General features: G+C 43.4%; 1 protein-coding gene across 1 annotated transcript; it reads right to left on the bottom strand.

The window, feature by feature from the left end:
• Positions 1 to 361: 361 nt before the first annotated feature.
• Positions 362 to 19,168, bottom strand: skiv2l (SKI2 homolog, superkiller viralicidic activity 2-like). The gene is made up of 29 exons (XM_041955026.1): positions 19,083 to 19,168; positions 18,571 to 18,689; positions 17,624 to 17,745; positions 16,920 to 17,037; positions 16,476 to 16,590; positions 16,296 to 16,370; positions 16,139 to 16,192; positions 15,889 to 16,052; positions 14,916 to 15,071; positions 14,557 to 14,702; positions 12,761 to 12,907; positions 12,585 to 12,669; positions 12,377 to 12,483; positions 12,104 to 12,250; positions 11,896 to 11,992; positions 11,600 to 11,812; positions 10,627 to 10,737; positions 10,384 to 10,495; positions 10,118 to 10,236; positions 8,879 to 9,010; positions 7,689 to 7,826; positions 7,496 to 7,600; positions 6,324 to 6,459; positions 6,049 to 6,175; positions 4,394 to 4,604; positions 3,326 to 3,436; positions 2,002 to 2,220; positions 1,283 to 1,423; positions 362 to 787 (listed from the first exon to the last, which is right to left on the bottom strand). Exons 1-29 carry the CDS (start codon positions 19,093 to 19,095, stop codon positions 587 to 589), a joined length of 3,741 nt encoding a protein of 1,246 aa, XP_041810960.1. The 5' UTR covers positions 19,096 to 19,168; the 3' UTR covers positions 362 to 586.
• Between the last annotated feature and the right edge of the window lie 126 nt (positions 19,169 to 19,294).

Below are 19,294 nucleotides of genomic sequence, written 5' to 3'. Positions count from 1 at the left end.
GTCCCTCCCCTCCTCTGCCTCTCTGTGTGGCTGGATGTCTAATAAGGTTTCTCCACTAACGCGTCACCGTACATTGAATTAATCAGACACAAAGCTATCGTTGTCTTAAAGCGACAGCCCGGACTGGGGGAGCGCTCGTGCACCGCTCTGGAACATCCCATCACAGCTCGACAGAGAGCCACGCGCGTCTTTCCTCGCGTGACGTTTCACCACCTCAGTTTTCCCTCTCACACAAGCTGTCCTCAGATGATACCCCCCAATGAGGAGGCAGGGGAATAGACTGTCAGTGATGCATGCAGCCGAATAATTTGAATTTCTGCAAATATCTGAGAAAAGAAGGACAGTGCATCATGTTTCTGGGATACAGATTTTATTACTGTACAATAAATTACAGATGTCATGTTCACTCCCGCACAGTTTGGTCTGTTTGTTAAAATCATTCCCGTCTTCCTGTTCAGGAATTTTCATGTAAACATGTTTTGTAGGCACATATAGCGTCTCTTTACCTCCCCCGTACATCTCCATCTTTCTCACACCTTTCGCACAAAGAAACACTTGGCTGCAGGCGCCGTTCGCCCTCCACCTCTCAGTGGGTGTACAGGGAGGCGGTGAAGACGATGTCCCTGCGGATGGCCAGCGAGGCCTTCTCCATCTTGCTCCCCAGGACGGAGTCTCCCACGATGCGGGCGGCCTGCCGCACCTCCTTCAGCACCTCGTCCAGGCGCTGGATGCAGCGCACCACCGTGCCCTCCTGGACGTCTGTCAGCTGGGCGATCTCCGCAAACGGCTGCGATGGGACGGCGGGAGTGAGACAGAGGAGGGACGGGGTGAGACGTGAGGTGGTGGACGATGCAATGCAAGCAGGTACAGTAAGTACAGTAGCACACATCCAGAGGGGAACTACACATTCTGTAATAAAACCATTCAAGCTAATAATAAAAGCATAATCATATGGTAGGATAAATGTGGACTGTGGCTCAAAACAATGGGCTTTATGCAGTATTCATCCCTGAGTGGCAACTACTGGTGATTTAAGAGAATTTGTGGTGTTCAAATATGTGTTTTAAATTTTCTTTCAGCACAAAAAAGTCTGCCTTTCTTCACAGGGGAAGAACTTGTTTCATTTAAGGACAGTTAAGCCAAATCTGAATGAATTTTGAGGTCAAATATAGTTGAGATAACATGGAGTTCCCCTTTAACAGATTTTTTCTCATCTGGATACAGACGGCATGTGAACACCAGGCTCAAAATCAAGTGCGACAGTACAAGAGCTGAACCTCACCATGCCTCTGGCCCAGCAGTACACCACTTCTGTCAGGCCAAACTTGAACTGGCCAACGAACTCCTCAGCTGTCTGTGGTATCCCACAATCCCTCTGCAGCTCTCCGATACGCTGGGCCACTGACAGCACCCGATCGATGCCCTGAAAGAGAGAGAGAGAGGGACGGCTGTGCATGAGCAGACAAGAAAGAGTGAGTTTAGCCTGAAAAGCAGAGATTTTAGTTTTAGAGGCAGCCCTTAAATGCATCACTCTCTGGCCTCTTGGCGTTAACATTGCTGGCTTTGTCATTTACGTCCAGAAAACCTGTTTCACGGATTCGTGGCGTGGTGTGTCTGCTCAGCTGTCGTAGGTCTACAGAGCTTGGGTCATCACTAATTCAGGCGCTCATAAAGCACTTTCGTGTATCAGGGGCAGTTCAGACCACACACGGACACAGAGACAGTCGTAACAGCGAATTAAAGAGTGAGTGAGTGACTGGGGGGAGTCAGGTGAAGTGCCCTTGTTGTCCTTTCTGCAGGGCGAGGATGTCATGCATCAGATCCGCACAAGAACAATGTAATATAACGTGAGTGAGTGTGTGTGAGTCACCCATGGAGGAGGCAAAGCCTGTACAGTATGTCAGCACACGCGCGCCCACTGTCGCTTTAATATCTGAGCTTTTCATGAGATGCAAGCCAGAATAAACCTGCTCAAACGAACAAAAAAAAAACCCTCCTTACCTCCTGCAGCGTGTTGGTAATATGCGGCTCCACCTGCGTGTTCTGTGTGAAGACCAAGCAGGACAGCAGGGCGGCGCTCTCCTCGGGCGCCAGCGGGCTCAGGACGTTCTCGAACAGCAGCTCGGTCAGCAGCAGCTCGTGGCTGCTGATCTGACAGGCCACGCGGCCTTTCAGCTGCACCGCCCCGCTGCTGTCAACGTACTGGAGGGACTGCAGCACCTGAGGCGGACCGGCGGGGAAACGGACCTCTGAGTGCATTTGTTCAGGATCAACAGAGCTGAATCTGACGGCGCTCAATTAAAAATGGGAAAACGTTTATAGGCTGAAGTCACTGTCGCCTGACTGAATCATATCCCTTCTGCAACATGGACTTACTCATACTCACTGACAAAAAACAATTACAATTACTTTTAACTGTGGGGGTTAAATTTTAGAGATGCAATTAATCAATTAATTGGTTTGAGTAACTTTTTAAGAAGAAACTGTCCAAATTCTCTGAATCCAGCCCCTTAAATGTGGATATTTTCTCTATGACAGTTACCAGAAGAACATTTGAGAACGTCATCTTGAGCTTTGAGAAAAACTGAATGACAGTTTTCACCATTTTCTGACATTTTACAGACGAAACAAGTAATCGATTGATCGAGAAAATAATCAGCAGATTAATTAACAGCGGAAATAATTGTTAGTTGCAGCCCTGGTCAGTTCAGGCTTCTAGTACAGCAACAATTTTGAAAATCGATATTTAATTTAAGTCTTTTTTTAAGCAAAAATGCTAAATATTGGCTAGTTCCAGCTTGATTGTAAATTGAATATCTTCAGATTTTGAAATGTTTTTGTTTTTTCTTATTATTAATCTTTAAGGATTTTTTTTTATTAGAAACAGCAGATTGGTGATGAAGAGAGCTGCAACAAACGTCACCAGTTGATCAGACAAAGCAAGTAATTTAAAGACATTATCTTGGTCTGTGGGAATTTAGGATGAGGATGTTTCAGATATTCTGATGCTAAATTAATCAATGAAAATTGATGCGATTTGCAGGCCTCACCTGGAGTCCAGACCAGGGTTTAAGAAACTGACACGCGACTTCATGAGGCTGTCATGTGTATAAGCAGGGATGAGCTACAGGCCTAAATGTAAATGTGAATCCTTTAAAACATAAGTCAAATGAGAATTAGCCTTCTCAGAGACATGACTCAGGTCAGAGGTTTCTCTTTAAATGAATAAATCTAACTATGTAGGACTGAAGTGACCTCATTCTGAAAAATAAAATCGCCCTGACAGAAACGGGTCAGGACGGCGAGTCAAACGTCAGATCCAAACCTTGATCCTCTGGTGGTACTCGGGTAGCAGAGACAGAGACTGGTCCGACACCAGGAACAGCAGCCTGTCCAGCTCCTCCTGCACGCTCATCCTCTCCTTAACCCGAGCAAACTGAAACACACACACACACAGACACACACACACACACACACACACACACACACACCCCGTGGTTACTTGAGTATACAACAGCAGTTGTGCAGCACTTGACCTGATTTCAGTGCAACCAAAAAAGAAACCAACACAGCATTGTGACAGAGAGGAAAATGCTGCGTGTTGTACTCTCATTGACAGCACAGAGGATTCGCTTTCCGAATTTGTTCCCTAAACCCACCGAGGCCAATTACTGTACACTAACAGCTTGCATTGCAGAGCATACTGCATTAACCGCTGCTTTGTAATACCGACAATGCTGCATAAAGACAGGAAGTGTGAATACGTTGATGAGAGGACACAGTGACAATGCAAGTGAGATCTTGTTATCTTGCCGGGCAGCGAGAGCGCTTGCGTGCGCGAGATGGCTTGAATGGCACGCTGTGCCTGTGAGACAGCAATGAGCTGCAGCTATGAGCCTATACGGGTAATTATAGAAACAGCCGGTTTCGATTCTCGCATCTTATCTCCTCTGCGAGGCTGCCAGGAAGACAGGATACACAACACAAAAGCAAAAATCTTGTGGCGGAGTTTGATGCTATTATTGTGAAACTAGAGGAGGAACGATGGCGGGATAAAAGGAAGCTGATGCTGGAATGAAAAGAAAGAAATGAGAGGAGGCATCAAAAGGGGACAACTGCAAGTGTCTTATGTAAGGGTGTGATGTTAATCAGCTGCATAAATATGCAATTGCTGCACAAAAGAATTATTAGATGTCTTTATTAACAAACAGTCAAAAAAAAACTTTCATTTATCTGCAACAGCTCAAAAATTAAAATAACTCCCACAAACAACTTACAGAGAGCTCTTTTGTCAAGGACTGCCTCAGTGATTAAACACATCAACCAGTAACACACACACACGCACGCACGCACGCACGCACGCACGCACGCACGCACACAGACAGACACACACCTGCTCTGCGAACGTGGGCGAGTGGATGCAGTTGAACTCTCTGAGGCTGTCTTGCAGCACGCGCAGCCTCATGGAGTCCTCCACCACGTCCACGCTCTTCAGCTGGAGGTCGTTCACGGGGTCGAGGCTCGGTATGCCGTCGGGGCTGGCCTCGGCCAACCGCAGGAGCTCCTGGGTCGCCGTGGAGATGGCTTGGCCAGGAGGGTCGAGCCTGAAGGGCCAGAGGGGGGCAAAAAGTGGACAGTAAGGGAGAATTTTTATAAAAAAGTAAACAGTAACATAATTACATAGCATAAATAAAAGTTTTTTGGATATAATATACATGATGAACAAAAAAGAAATCTGTGGTGATAGAGCATGACGCCAAAAACAGGCAAACACACAGCCTTACAAGGCAGAAAGGAGAAAAACCTCATTAACCCTTTGTTATAACACCGGTCCTCATAAGGCACAAGTGTGTGAAACACCCGCCGACAAGCTTACAGGTGGAATTACTTCCACAGAGTTACGAGTTAGTTTAGCATTACGTTTACATTTATTGATATTTTCCAGTTCACAGAAGGCCTGCCAGCCATTCAATCCCATTAGCTGTACAATAACACATAACAGTGTGTATCCTTGCAGTCTAGCAAACGTTTTGATGCATCTCCTCTCTGTAAAACATTTGCAAAGCTAAATTTGTAAAAAAACTTGAATCCTGCATTGTCTGCTACTCGCAGGCAGTGTTCTTCTTCACTGCCTTCACTGACGCCAGTGATAGGTGCGTATAAATCATCCACCTGCCACCCACCCAAACAAATTATTTTCTCCGAATTAGAGACCCGCACCTGCAGGGACATTACTGCCCTTTAAATTATGTCGAGCAGCGTGAGCTTTCCAGATGATTTGTTTTCCAGTTGTATTGATATGAGTGTTTTCTTTAAAGGTCCAGTGTGCAGGATTTAGTGGGGTGCCAGATTTCAACCACCTGAAGTCCCCTCGCCTCACCCTCCAATATGGTTGCTGCTAAAAACACACCAAAAGCTCTCTAGAGTCAGCGTTTGTTTTGTCTGTTATGGGCTACTGCAGAAATATGGCGGACTCTGTGGATGAGGACCTGCTCCCTCAGTAGATATAAAGAGCTCATTGGAAGGCGACACAGGGTTATACACAGTAATGTCGCCGGCAGCAATTTAAGCAGCAAAACTAAAAACTGTATAATGTTGTTATAATCTTGACAAGACAGATGAAACAGAATTAAACTTTCAGCTTCTGCTCTGATGGAGTTCAGGATTTATCTAGATGATGGCTGCTTTACTCCAACAACTTAAATAATCAATGAAGATAGGCTGCTGTGCCTCGTGCGTAAATGCGCTTGGCGTCTCTCTTCACGTGGAGATGAAAAATTAAGCTTAAAACATGTTCAAACATGTGATTAATATTTTCCTCTTTAATGACGTATAATTTCGTCCACCTGCGACCTATCAACTATTAATCAGATTCTTAATTTTTATGACACCTTTAAATTAAGCTTCTCAAATATGCAGTAACAGTAACAGAACCGCAAAGGTTAAATGTGGTTTCTGGGAGGTGATTATGGGGTCTGAGGCACCCTGAGAACACGTATTGCACACTGCGAGGCATCGTCTTTACAGGATCCAAGCTCAATCACAAACCTGAATCGTGGCTGTTGCCTCTTGTTGTAGTTGTCGATGATCCTGTCTGGAATCACTTTGAGGGTTTTCACTGTGATGGCTGAGATGTCCTGAAGCTTCAACTTCTGAACCGTGTGGCTGCAAGGGCCTGACAAAAACACATGGTGGGATGTCAGACACGCTTAGAAAGCAAAATTATGGGATTTTAAATGTGTGTGGGTGGTTTTGATAAATGTGTAGAAATAATGAGAGAAAACAGAGTTCGTGTGTCAGTATCAGTCTGTTTGTCCACCAACCTTCAGGTATGAAGAGAGCTTTGTTGTAGAGGTGAGGGAAAGCATTGCTGCTGTTGTCTTTTCCTTCCCCTTCCTCATTGCCCTTCTCGCAGATGATGAGAGATGTGAAGGTGCGATTTACAGAGTCATTGGACACCTGTTGTGGAGAGAAGACAGGGGTAGGAACAAGTGCTGCTGCCTCAAAGCAACACGGCTTGAACCCAACTTGCCATTTCTGTTCGGAGTTTAAACGTTTCCTCGATCTGTTTGTCCGGTTTTCCTCCGCAGTCTGATGGCAGGCAGGTTGAGTGATATCAAAACTCTAAACCGCCAGCAGATGTTTGCGTTGGTGTGCCCAGTGCATTCTGGGATAGGCTCCAGACTCACACGGCCCTCACGATTCTGTATAAATGTCTGATTATTTCACCTGCTGACCTGTATGTACCAATATGTTCCTTATCTATTTCTTTAAAGATAAATCTTGAAAAGTAAATAACAGGGGCGCCACTAACAGGAATCCAGAGTTCTAGCTGTTCTGCCTGATTACTGAGTGATCCCTGTGAAAATCTGGCCAAAACAACAGCTACAACCTCTTACTGTCTGCCCAGGGCTCAGCACTGTGGTCCCTGTCGTCAGACTGGCCTCCTTTGGTTCTCTGGGGCTGCGTTTGGTCCTGATTCGGCCGTGTTCTACAGGGCTAGCTGCCTGCTAACTGAGCTAACAGCAGCTAGTAGCTACAGCAAAAAGACAGCTACAGAAAAGAGTATATTGAGCAGCAGTTCCTACATATAGCGCCTTTATGTCTTGTTTTATTGGTTTCCTGATTTTGTATTGTTTTGTTGTTTAATGCAGCCATTGCATGCCAAGACTCCCTTGCACAAGATGCTTCCAACACTAGAGAGTTAAATAAAGATTAATTAAAAATACATAAACCAATAACAGATGGAAATGCTTAATGCAGAACATCCGTGCTATGTTTTATTTTGCACAAGCTGAAGACAGAATGTTACCTTTAAGTGTACCGTCAAAATAAATAAATGTCATTTCAGGCTCAGCACAGCAGGCCGCCCTGCAACATGTGTTCAATTTGCAGGATTTTAGACAGCAGCTAAGACAGGCCTGCTGAGTGTTTATGTCTTCATCTTCTGCTACTGTTCAAACACACACGAACACACACACACACACACACCTACCTGTAGAATAACTCCCAGGGCGTTGAGATGCTGTTGCTTGTTCACCACCACGACTCGGCCCACAGACAGAGCTTTCAGCCCGTTGACAGACTCCAGAATAGCACGCTGAGACCAGAGACAGCAGGGAGGAAATGCAGCAGGATTAAGGCGGGATGAGTTTGATCTTTGTTGAGCATACGTGTGCGTTTTATACCTGCAGGGCCTCCGTGGTGGTTCGCAGCTCTGTCATGGTGTGGTAGTAAGGCAACAGGTCGGACAGCTGGCCTTCTGTGTCCAGAGAAGGCAGGGAGGACAACGTCTGCTTCAGGTGGCCAATCCTCTTCTCGTGGGCCTACAAGCAGGAGGAAGAGGAGAAGGAAGAGTAATGAATATGACACAAAACTGAAACTGTACAGAAAACCTGTACCTGTACCTGTATTTAAACACAAGATACTTGTGCTCAAAAAGAAGATTCATTCTCAGTGAAGAACCTTGGACCCCTAATCTGCCTCTATGCATGCCAAAGAGCAGTGATTCCTAACACGTCTCTGGGGGTCACAACGGTGTTTCGCCTACTTAGTCCCACGACACCTCCAGGAGGCTAGGCGGTGAACTCCGGCGTCCCAGAGTCACCCCCCCTAGTGCCAGTCCACACTGCTCCTACACAATCCACACAGGACTGCCACGTTCAACTGACCCAGGCCTGTTTAGGAGATGCTCCAGGTATTGGCCAGTACCGATGCTACCATTTAGCTAATGCTAATGCTAACTGCTAAGAAGAACAGAAGAAGACAATACAGTACTGATGCTACCATTTAGCTAATGCTAATGCTAACCGCTAACAGCTAAGAAGAACAGAAGAAGACAATACAGCTAGATTCACCTATACTGTTAATGTTAACTGCTAGATGCCGATGCTAGCTGCTAAGATACTATCATACTACCACCGCTTTAGCTATTGTTAGCTGCTACAATGCTACCACAGGCCTAGATGCCACATGTAACTGCCAAGTGCCGCACTACCATCATCTACCCCTGCCTCTCACCAACTGCACCAATAAAAGCGGGATGGGAATACAAACCCTGGTTCGGGTAGGGGGTAGAAAATAAAGAGGTAGAGTCAAAGATGAAAGTAGGGATTGGATACAGACACTTGTTCGGGTAGGGGGTAGAAAGTTTAGAGGGTGCTGAAGACTAGATTTAACAGCCTCTTCTAACATTTCCTTCAAAAAGCAAACAAAACAGGAAAACCAAAAAAAGAAGAAAAAACAAAACAAAACAGAAAAACTGAATTTTTATTCCTTCTTTTAACTGCGTGTATTGTTTTCATGTTCCATGATAAACCTTGCATGTGCAGCGTAGCATTTGGTATCAAACCTGTTATGTTCTGCTGGTCTATGTTACCTGAGTGTCCCTGTGATTTTCAGAGAAGCTCCTCCTCATCATGTCGGTCACACGGAGGGCTTCGACTCGCAGCAGGTTGAGGATCATAGTGTAGGTGAGTCTGAACTGGGACTGGAGGATGGTCGGTTTACCCTGAGCCAGGCCGAGAGGATGAGTCATTCAAAGGAAAGTCAGTGCAAGACTAAAAGGTAAGACTTTCCTATATATAGCCATGATAGGTACGTTGTCTCCAGGCAACACAGTTTCATTCAATATCCCCATTTATTAGTGCGCAGATTGTTTGATGTAGAACATCAATAAAGAAAATCTGCACAAACTCATTAGCAAGTGAAGGAGCGATAGTTAATAGTCAAAATGTTAAAAATGTTTTTTTATCCAACCAACAATCCAACACCAAAAAATATTCCAATTCCAAAGATATGACATTTAGACAAAATGACAAACTCGAGAATATTTAGCATTTTCTCCCTGTCTTAAAATTAAAATAATTGAAGATTATATTTCTATTATATTTCTGTCAACTGGCTCTAACAGCTGAGCAGCTCCAGTCAAGCAACCTGGAGTTAAAGGAGGAGGCTGGAGTTATTCCATGGGTTTTCTTATTGTCAACAAATCACCCAAAAAGACCAAAACCAACAATGTGTTCGTCTGTCTCTCAATACTTTCCGGCCTCTGTAGCCGGTCTGTGGCTCTCAGCCCCATTTGTTCCTGCTGAGGACATAAATCTTTCAAAACAGTCAGAAACATGCAGTTTCCTATTTAGAAAAAGGGCAAAATAATGTCCTAAAACTGACACAGAGGAATACACAGGCAACACTTAAAATCAATTCATTGTTGGTTTTGGTCATTTTCTGGGATGGCTTGCCGATTTTTGACTTTACAATGACCGGAAAGAGTGCAGCAGAAAACATAATTTACACATCTGCACATGTGTACATTTTAGTCAGGGAGATAAAGATCCTACCAGAAATAAAGTGGCATTGAAATCCAAACACTCCTCTCCCAACTGGCACAGAGGGAAAGCAAATTAAAATAACCCACTCAACTGTGTAATTAAATGTTAAATGAATAACCCAGCTACATCTTCCTTGAAACACGGCCCAAATAAACAGGAGGCTGAGCTCTGCTTTAAGAGATTATACAGATCTTGCAACATTGACCAGAAACCTGCAGAAACAGATTTAATACAGAGCAAAATATACATAAATGTGGCAGGCACTGAAACATGGAGGGCCTCACCAGCATCATGGCATGCAGATCCGCCATCTCGTGAACTCCGGCTTTACACAGAATGATGACGGTGCCCGTGGCGTCCAGGCCTCTCCTGCCTGCCCTGCCCGCCATCTGAATGTACTCACCTGCGAGTGCGGTTCGAAACATAAAAGAGATATCAAAATACTGCGGTTTTCTTCAACTGCGATTCACCCTCAGAGATGAAAGAGCATAATAAATGCTGCCTCAGATGAAAGAGAGGAAACGCGGCGCGGAGACGGAGAGCACCAAACCTGGCAGCAGATTTCTAAAGCCGGTCCCGTCGTGTTTCCTGATGCTGTCGAACACCACGGTCCTGGCAGGCATGTTCACTCCCATTGCAAATGTCTCGGTGGCGAACAGCACCTGGGAGATGAAAGGAAGGTGCAGAAGTTTTGTTTTAACCATCTGTGGGCCGACATGTGATCTGCATTTTGATAGCGCAGTTGTAATTTTAAAAAACGCTGGTATTTGATATCTTCTCTCGTCCGGCTCACCTTCACGAGACCTCGAGAGAAGAGCATCTCAGTGACCTCCTTCAGTATTGGCAGGATCCCGCTGTGATGGACGGCTATTCCCCTCTTCAACAGGTCCCTCATGAGCAAGATCTAAACATGGCATTTTTAAGCGAGCGTCACATATTTGATTGTTGATACAACTTTGAGGCTACGCTGCATTCAGGTACATGTGTCAGCCCTCGTCACAAAGGGCCATGCATGCCTTTTCACTCTGACTTGAAATGGACGAGTGGTTTTGTTTGTTTAAAAGACTGTTATGATGAGTTTTATCTGTTTTGATGTATTTCTAAGGTGTAAAAGTTTCATTGGCGCTTGTGTTATCTGTTGTTTTATCAATGCTTCCTACGCTTTAAATCACTAGAACGACAGCCAAGCATCAGGGAGAAAAACACTAAATTTATCAAAAAAAAAAGAGCCTATTAAGTATGTTAAAAAAAATCTATAGTACAGACAGAGAATCGAATAAAAGGTTCCTAAAACTAGCAGCAAAACTCATCTCTGGTACAATATTCACAGGAAATTATCTGCTCAAAAGTCACCAAACTGCTTGTCCGTATAGACACTTGCTTGTACCAAGGACGTGATTGCAAAACACAAACTTGAAACTGTCAATGTCAATATTCCTTTCTTCTTTAAGCTCTGTTTTCGTGTCCACCAGCTAGTCATAAACCTGGTCTGTATGACACCTGGTGCTGAGCAGGTAGTGTAGGTGTGTTTTTAGAGCTCTGAAAAACGATTAGAAGAGTGAGAACATTCTCACCATTTTCAGTTTCAATTGTAGCCAACAACACATTAGTTGCCAGTGCAGTTTACACGCTGCCAAAACAGTCAATCTTTTTCCTAGCCTTCCCTTGTGATCAATACATTGGACCTTGGGGAGCTGTCTTTCTCTGCTGCCCATAATAAAACCCTGACGGGAGAAAATTTAAAGGCAGCGCAGGCCGTCCTTTACCTGAGGCAGCTGTCGGTCTCCTCCTCGGAGCCGGCTCAGGCTCTTCTGGAAGAACGAGTGGATCTCGGCCTTCTCGATGGAGGTGGTCAGGTCCATGGAGTCCAGCGAGCGGGCGTTCTCGTCGCAGCGCGTCCGAGAGAAGGTGAACGCAACCACCGGCGTCTGCTGCCGCTGGGACAGGAAGTGCAGGAGGGTGAGCCACACCGCTCGGTCCTGGAGGAGCATGAAGCGCGAGGGTGTTGTTAGAGCAACGTCAAAAAGAAGTGAGGTGACAGAGGAGAAGGGAAGGGAATTACCTGACTAGCTGTGGTGTTGTGAGGAGTGTGCTTCGTGCCAAATGATTGGGCGTGCTTGCTGGTGCGCTCCTTCTTGGCGTCAACAGCTGCATAGTACCTGAACAACAAACTCCCTCTGTGAGAAACCACTTTAATATCTTTCACTGTGACTAAAATAACAACCATCTGCAGAAGTAGCACACTGCTGCTGAGGAGACGAAAGCTGTACCCTTTAGTGAGGAAGTTGCCCACAGCATCCACCAGCAGGAACATCTCTTTCTGAGTCTTGGTGCTGTTTCCAGTGTACAGGTAATGCTCCAAAGGCACAGGTCTCTTCATTGTGCTGATCACGTAAATGTGCCTCTTCTTTATACGACTAGGAATAAAAAATTGATGCGGGAGAGTGGGAAAAGATACCAAAAATGCAATTAATATTAAAAGCTATTTTGTCAAACGCCACCACAAGAGGCTCTCTAATACTCAGCCGATGTGGCGCACCTACCCGATCCACTCGCTAAACTCCAGAGCGTTTGGCACTGTGGCGCTGAGCAGAATGATACTGACGTGATCGGGAAGCATAATCAAAACCTCCTCCCACACAACCCCTCTCTGAGGAAAAACAAAGGGACGGCAGAGGAGAGGAAAACCCGTTAATATCGACTTCCAGCAGTCAATTAGCCGAATGAGAGACACAGAAAGCAGCTCCTGACCTCGGCGTCGTTGATGTAGTGGACCTCGTCAAAGATCACCCACTCCAGGTCTCTGATGACCTCTGACCCGTTGTAAAGCATGGACCTGAAAGAGCGCAAGAGCAAGATATCTTTCAGCTCTTTTTCTTTTTCATCAAAAACATGAATTTAATATTCGTTTCAAACGGGCCGAGTACCTGAGGATCTCAGTGGTCATGATGAGACATGAAGATTCAGGACTGATCTGGACGTCGCCTGTCAGGAGTCCAACATCTCCAAAGGTGTTCTTAAAGTCCCTGAACTTCTGATTGGACAGGGCTTTGATGGGAGAGGTGTAGATGGTCCTGCCAAAACACCAGATTCAAGAGACAGTCAGAATATATGCACATGCAGAAAATAAACACAAAAGACGAAGGAAATGTAGATACTGTTAAGATAATTGGGAGTCCTCCTTCAAACACTACGTAGGAAACGGGTATAACGACATGCAGAGGCAGCAGAAACGCTTCAGAGTGACAGACGCACAGCCTAGACTTGATTTTAATGAGCTGAGGTTTTTCATGCCTTCATCAGACCTTGAAAGAAAGCAAGCTGTTGCTGAAGTTTAAGATGTGTCGAGCAGTGAAGCGCACTTCCCCTGCAGGTGCGAGCACACAGGCCTCACATCGCATTTCTAATTAGTCCATTCACAAGGTTTTGGACATGTTGCATGATTGCCTGCTCCTCTGAGTCCAGAAAATTCCCCAAGATCTTTAAATCTCTTTCGAAACAAACCGGATTAAACTAAAAAATGCTTTTTCCTCACCTTTAAAAACGACTGACATCCACTCAACTACAACAATATGCTGCTTATGCTGAGATATCCAAATATTCTCAGAAGCACTGTGGAGACACATTTACTTCAGTGCTTTAAATGAAACAGGGTGATCTTAAAGAGCAATGCAACACCCCCTGAAAATCAATAAACTTCTTGCTTTGCTGCGGTGATTCGGTCCCGCCCTGTCACAGAGCCACAGGTTTAAATAATGTGTGCTGTTAAATATTGTGTGTTTTCAGATATGTTCCTGTGTGCTGTATGCGACAGCCTTTTGGACATGTTAAACTACACCTTGGCTGTTTGTAATTTGTGCGGAATTGTCTGATGTGCGTAACAATATATTCATGCAGCCTGTGTTATATTAGAATGTGACTTTATGAATGGAATTTTCTCAAAAACGTTTTCACTTAAACTTGTATAAAACTCACTATATGTGTATGCACCTCCCACTGCAGAGTCCCCATTAAAGCCTCTTCCCACAACCTTGCAGCAGAGACACACAAAAAGTATAGAGACTAATTTTAACTAGGATCGCCTGATGCTGAACCCACACAAAACGTCTACGCATACTTTAATTTTATTGGCTGACTTTCAGCTGAACATTCTGTTGCGATAGTAACCCTGCTGGCAGAACGCCACAGCAGTTCAGACATTTTACTGACATCCATGAGCAAGCAAATACTGATGAAATCTTTTATCTCTAACTGTCCTTGTTATTTTATCTGTGGGCTTTTATCATAAGTGTTGATGTATGAGCCTGATTCAAAAAGGTTGGAATCTACTCAGACAATATATTAAATGTTTTAACTCATCAGCTTGATTTTTGTAAATATCTGCTTATTCTGAATTTGATGCAGCAACATCTCTCAAACCAGTTGGGACAGGAGCAATAAAAGACTGGGAAAGTTGTGGAATGCTCCAAAAACACCTGATTATTCCACAGGTAAACAGGTGATAGTATCATGATTGGGTATGAAAGGGGCATCCTTGAAAGGCTCAGTCGTCTCATCTTAAGTTCTCACTGAATTACTGTTTTATTTAACACCGATCTCACAGTTGCTTCCAGTAAAAACTTCAAAAGACAACCTGCTGACTTCAGCCTTTACAGGAAGCGCGTTTAGCCCGCTGCACCTGGACACATAGCGGGGAAATTGATTTGTACCAACAATTACGCACCTTGTCATGTGTTTCTGGGAGAGGGCGATGGCGTATTCGGCCACCACTGTTTTGCCAGCTGACGTGTGTGCGGCTACAAACACAGAGTCGTGAGCCTCCAGCCGCAGCACAGCCTGTTTCTGGAAAACATCCAGATCAAACGGCCACTGGAGCAGAGGAGGGCAGGGACACAGATCAGTTATCGCAGGATGCTCAGCCAATAAGCAACAGGATTTTCATGAGATGATTCATCATACCGAGAAACACAGAGGCAGCAAATAAATAGGGAGGGAAGTGTGACATTTTGAAGACTGCACATATACAAAAGAACAAACAGACATTATATCATATTTTGGCTAACTGATTTCTAGAACACGCACCTTGAAAGCTGGGTTGGGGACGCGTTTATAGAAATCATCACAGGGTGAAGTTACGTTGACAGGAATGGCCCATTTCTTATTTTCTTCTGGGTTCTCTTTAGGCTTTGCTTTCTCATCTTTTCCTTTCTCTGAGGGAGACGAAGATGACACAGCATCCTGAAGAAAGGGGAGGAAAACCAGACTGGAGTTAAAGTTGTATCTACTGCAGTATTACTGAGGTTTGGAAAAGGTAGGAATGCATTGCATTATGACTGATGTCAGTTTGCAAAATTAACCAGCCTGCAGTGATTAAAAACTGCCAGAAGAGCGTACCATGAGTCATATCACACACATATTTATGCATAACACTTTCAGCTGTGAATTGCATCATGCGAACATCCAAGAATGAACATCAAGTGGACACACCCTGAGAAATTTGATTATTTAAAAGCAACTGCGAGGAACTTTCATTTTGTGTTGGTTTTGGCGCCACATGTGGACAAAGGCGGTAGTGTTTCTGACGGCTAGTGTCATAAATACCCTGAAGAAGACCAATAACTGTAATATGATGCTGGTGAAACAAAGAACGTCAAAAATTCTCTTAAGAAAAGTCTTCTCCTAGTATCAATATTGTATTAACACTGTTTTATAACCAGTTAAAAACTCCCTGTAGTCTCTTTAAGTAAAAAATACACAAAGCTGCCCTCAGCATGTATGCTCAGCCTCTGGACATATAGTGTTTGATCTTCAACGTTTTATGGAATGCATTTACATCTTTTTTGGTGCACTTATGACCAAATGTCACCTTTGCAATCTGAACAGTTAGTCTGTGATGATGTGCATTCAATAACCCTAAAAATCATAGCTACAATTCCTCCATGTATCCAGATATCTTTTCAGCATTGTTCAATTTAAGCAATATTACACATAATTGAATTGCAACTCTCCTCCATTTCTCCAGTGGAACCAAAACCAAGCAAACACACTGCAGTACCTTGATCCCCAGGTCTTCAAGGCTGTTTGTTCTGGGTAACTTTGGAGCTTCTTCACTTCCTTTGCTTTCCTCTTTCTCCTCTACCTCAGGTTGAAAATCAGTGATGTCATCCAGTGTGGACAGGAGGGACATGAGGTTGACCTCTGCCTTTGCCACTTTGGCATCTTCGGAATACAGAAAGAGAAAATAATTAGATGATTATCATTTAACACCTGTGGAGTCTTTTCAATAGGAAAGTGTGATGTTTAACCGTTGTCAGTGAAGTCCATCCCAGCTTTGAGTCCAGGTGGGACTCTGAGTAAATCTATGAGGAGAAAAATGACAAATGAAACCAGAAGGTGCTGAAATAGCAGCAGAAGCCTCACCATCCTTTTACAACACTGCAAGTCAAAATATATAAAAATCACCTTTCTCAAAGTCTACGTCCTCCTCCAGCTCTGATTTCGTCTTGATTTGGTCCAGACTAAGCTCCTCCATTCCTCCTGTGAACAAATGTTGTATATACATTTGTCACTTGCGAACGTCTGACCTAAAGGAAGACCATGTAAATTATAAAGGACAAAATCTTTGAAACAAACATATCTCACCGGGGAGGAAGGGGAAGTTGGTGTTGCTTCCTCGAAGGCTCTCTGAAGGAGGTCCGGGTTGGCGTTGAAATGAAAGCGAGTTCTTTGCTGACAGGCCAGTGTTTTCCAGTAACACCTGAAGGTGGGTTTATGACAAAAACAGACCCAAAAGTTTCTAAATTAATCTTTACTTTGTATAATGTGACACAACAGGTGCTTTCCCTTGAACTGACATGGATAAATTCTTGAGTATGAAAAAGGGAATAGAGTTATACCAAAACATCGTCTTCTCAGGAAGAGACCATTCAATTTCTGTGACAGTGTTTGAAACAGGGCTGCAACTATCATTATCGCTTAATCTATCAATTAATTTCTCGATTTATTTATCAGAAAATAGTCAAAAATTCCCCAGAATCCAAATAATCACAGTACAGTGGGAAGAGGGCCAGTGTGTTTGTGGGCTACCTCTGTGAAGTCCAGCAGCATCCCTGTGGTTGGATCTCTGACCACAGAGAGACCCGAGTGAAGTGGAGATGGAGTGCAGTTGAGGAGAGAGTTTACATTAACTTCTCTCTGAGTCACTCTGGTGAAAATGACAACACAACGGTTATTTAAAAAATCCTACATGAAATGCTAAAAAGTCATTTAAAATGTCTGATTGAAAGTAATTCTCGTAATTTGTTGAAAATCTTATCTTTATCTGCTCAGCATTAGTCACAGTTCTGTTACGTGATGTTTGAACACCAGATACTGCACATTATTTTAAATTATATGTTCTAATTGCCTTGCAGTTAACAACTTTCATAGTGTTCCTCGGCTTTCAGAATCAAATTGAAACACGAAATATCAAAGATTAATGGTTAAAACTGAGAAGATGATGTCTAATTATTATTTCATACACTGGCTACTTTGATTAATTCCCCTCTAAGACAACATCTTATTGTTTCTAGAAAAGCAGAGAATTAAAATTGAGTAAAGGGGTTAATAAAGTCTATCATCTGCTAATTAATGTGTACAAAAATCAATTATACACTTTAAGTTACAGTTACATTACATTATTGTCTACGATACCAAGAAACAGAATCCTTGACAGACCCTAAAGCGCATGTTCTCAAAATACTGTTTATTATCTAACTAGCAATAATAACATTGTTTACTGGAACACATACTTGAGAAACTTCTGGAAGGCAAAGTCTGTGTCGTGTATAGGAAGCCAGGAAGGGTCCTGTAAAAACTGCTTCTCTACTTCTGTCTCCAGGCTCAGGCTGGTGGGAGGAAGCCCATGGGGGAGCTGTGGAGGGAAAGATAAGATCAGATCATCTGAGTCGGCAGATGCACACCATGTAACCATCAAATCCCACATTAATTCCCCCATGATTGTCGACTATCTGGTAAAGTAGCACTGTACTCTATCTGCAAAACTCTATCTCTACTCTTTCTGTCACAAAACAATAAAATTCAAACTAAAATAATACATTTGTGAACTTACAAATGCACATCCAAAGTGGTGTACATGTTAAAGTCATTTGCTAACATGCAAACACATTTATTTCTAATCACAAATGTACAGACACATATTGGTTATTTGATGATATTAATAAGTATATCAGTAATGTATAGTTTTGACTGTCGGTAGAAAAACTCAGCAGTGGTGGAAGAAGTATTCAGATGCAAAGAAAAACAATGCAACAATGTGAAATATAACACTAAAAGTCTGATATGGATACCGATACTTTCTGCACTGAAAAACTTATGTAAGCAAACATACAGAAGTACTATCAAAGAATTAAAAGTAAAATTACATTGTAAACAGAGAAAATGCATCTGTGTAAGCAGCATTTTCACATTATTAGCCATAATTAAGCAAATTAAGATGCTTTGCATAATGTTGGATAGCTGAATCCTTTAATATATAATATTTTATGGGCTTACTATATGTTTTGGATTAGTAACTACAGCTGTCAGATAAATGTAGTAAAAAGTACAATATTTCCCTCTGACATGTTGTTGAGCACAAGTATGAAGCAGCAGAAAATGGAAACACTCATGTGCGTCAAAAGCAAACTTAAGTGCAGTACAGGGGTGAATACACACAGTCATCCTGCGCCACACTGACCGTGCTCTGTGGAGGTAAAGGCTGGCCGGGGAGGGGATGTGTGATGAGCTCAAACCTGCCAGAGCATCCGATCTCCAGCAGGGACAGCGGCAGGTCCATGGGGCCCGCGGGGGGCACATCTGCAAAGATGAGGGAGAAACAACAATAGACATAAAGAGACTGAATGGACTAAAGAAACACAAAAAGTCCAACTGCTAGTCCACGTCCAAGCAGGGTGCAGCCACGAAGATGCGCCCTATGAATGCTAACGCTAACTTTAATTCTTTAATTGTCTGTAAGCGTTCAAGAAAGAGTAAACAGGCATTTTTACAATCATTGAATGATTAGCTAAATATTAAATCTATAACCCATGAGGCTGCAGAGTGGAGCACTGATTGACAGCAAGCTGGCTAACTTACACTATTAGCCACATCATCACACAAGCTAAAAAAAGCGAGGTGTGTTAGCAGGATGAAACGCGTTTAAATTATACATTTATAAGATGACTTGACATTTAATAAGACACAACTTACTTATTCTGTCCATGGTCCCACTCGCCAGAGAAAGCTAAAAGTTGCCACTAACTAGTAGTTACTGCTGTCGCCTCGGAAGTTGCCAAAGCGGAAGTGGCTACTAAACTAATCTAATCTAGCTACAAAAGGAAAAAAAATAAAAGCTAAACTGTAAACGTGTCACCAATTTTCACAAATATGTCTGTAATATATAATGGGCTGTTATATTTCAG

The sequence above is a fragment of the Chelmon rostratus genome, chromosome 16, assembly GCF_017976325.1.
Source record: "Chelmon rostratus isolate fCheRos1 chromosome 16, fCheRos1.pri, whole genome shotgun sequence".
NCBI lineage: Eukaryota > Metazoa > Chordata > Actinopteri > Chaetodontiformes > Chaetodontidae > Chelmon > Chelmon rostratus.
The sequence above is the reverse complement of the archived record's forward strand: the minus strand, read 5'-3'. Positions and strand labels throughout refer to the sequence as shown.

Coding starts and splice junctions, on each gene's coding strand:
- skiv2l (XM_041955026.1), bottom strand. Junction 10,496..10,626: donor TCTCTCGAGGTCTCGTGAAG/GTGAGCCGGACG, acceptor TTCATCTCCCAG/GTGCTGTTCGCCACCGAGAC. Junction 1,424..2,001: donor TTACCAACACGCTGCAGGAG/GTAAGGAGGGTT, acceptor TCTCTCTTTCAG/GGCATCGATCGGGTGCTGTC.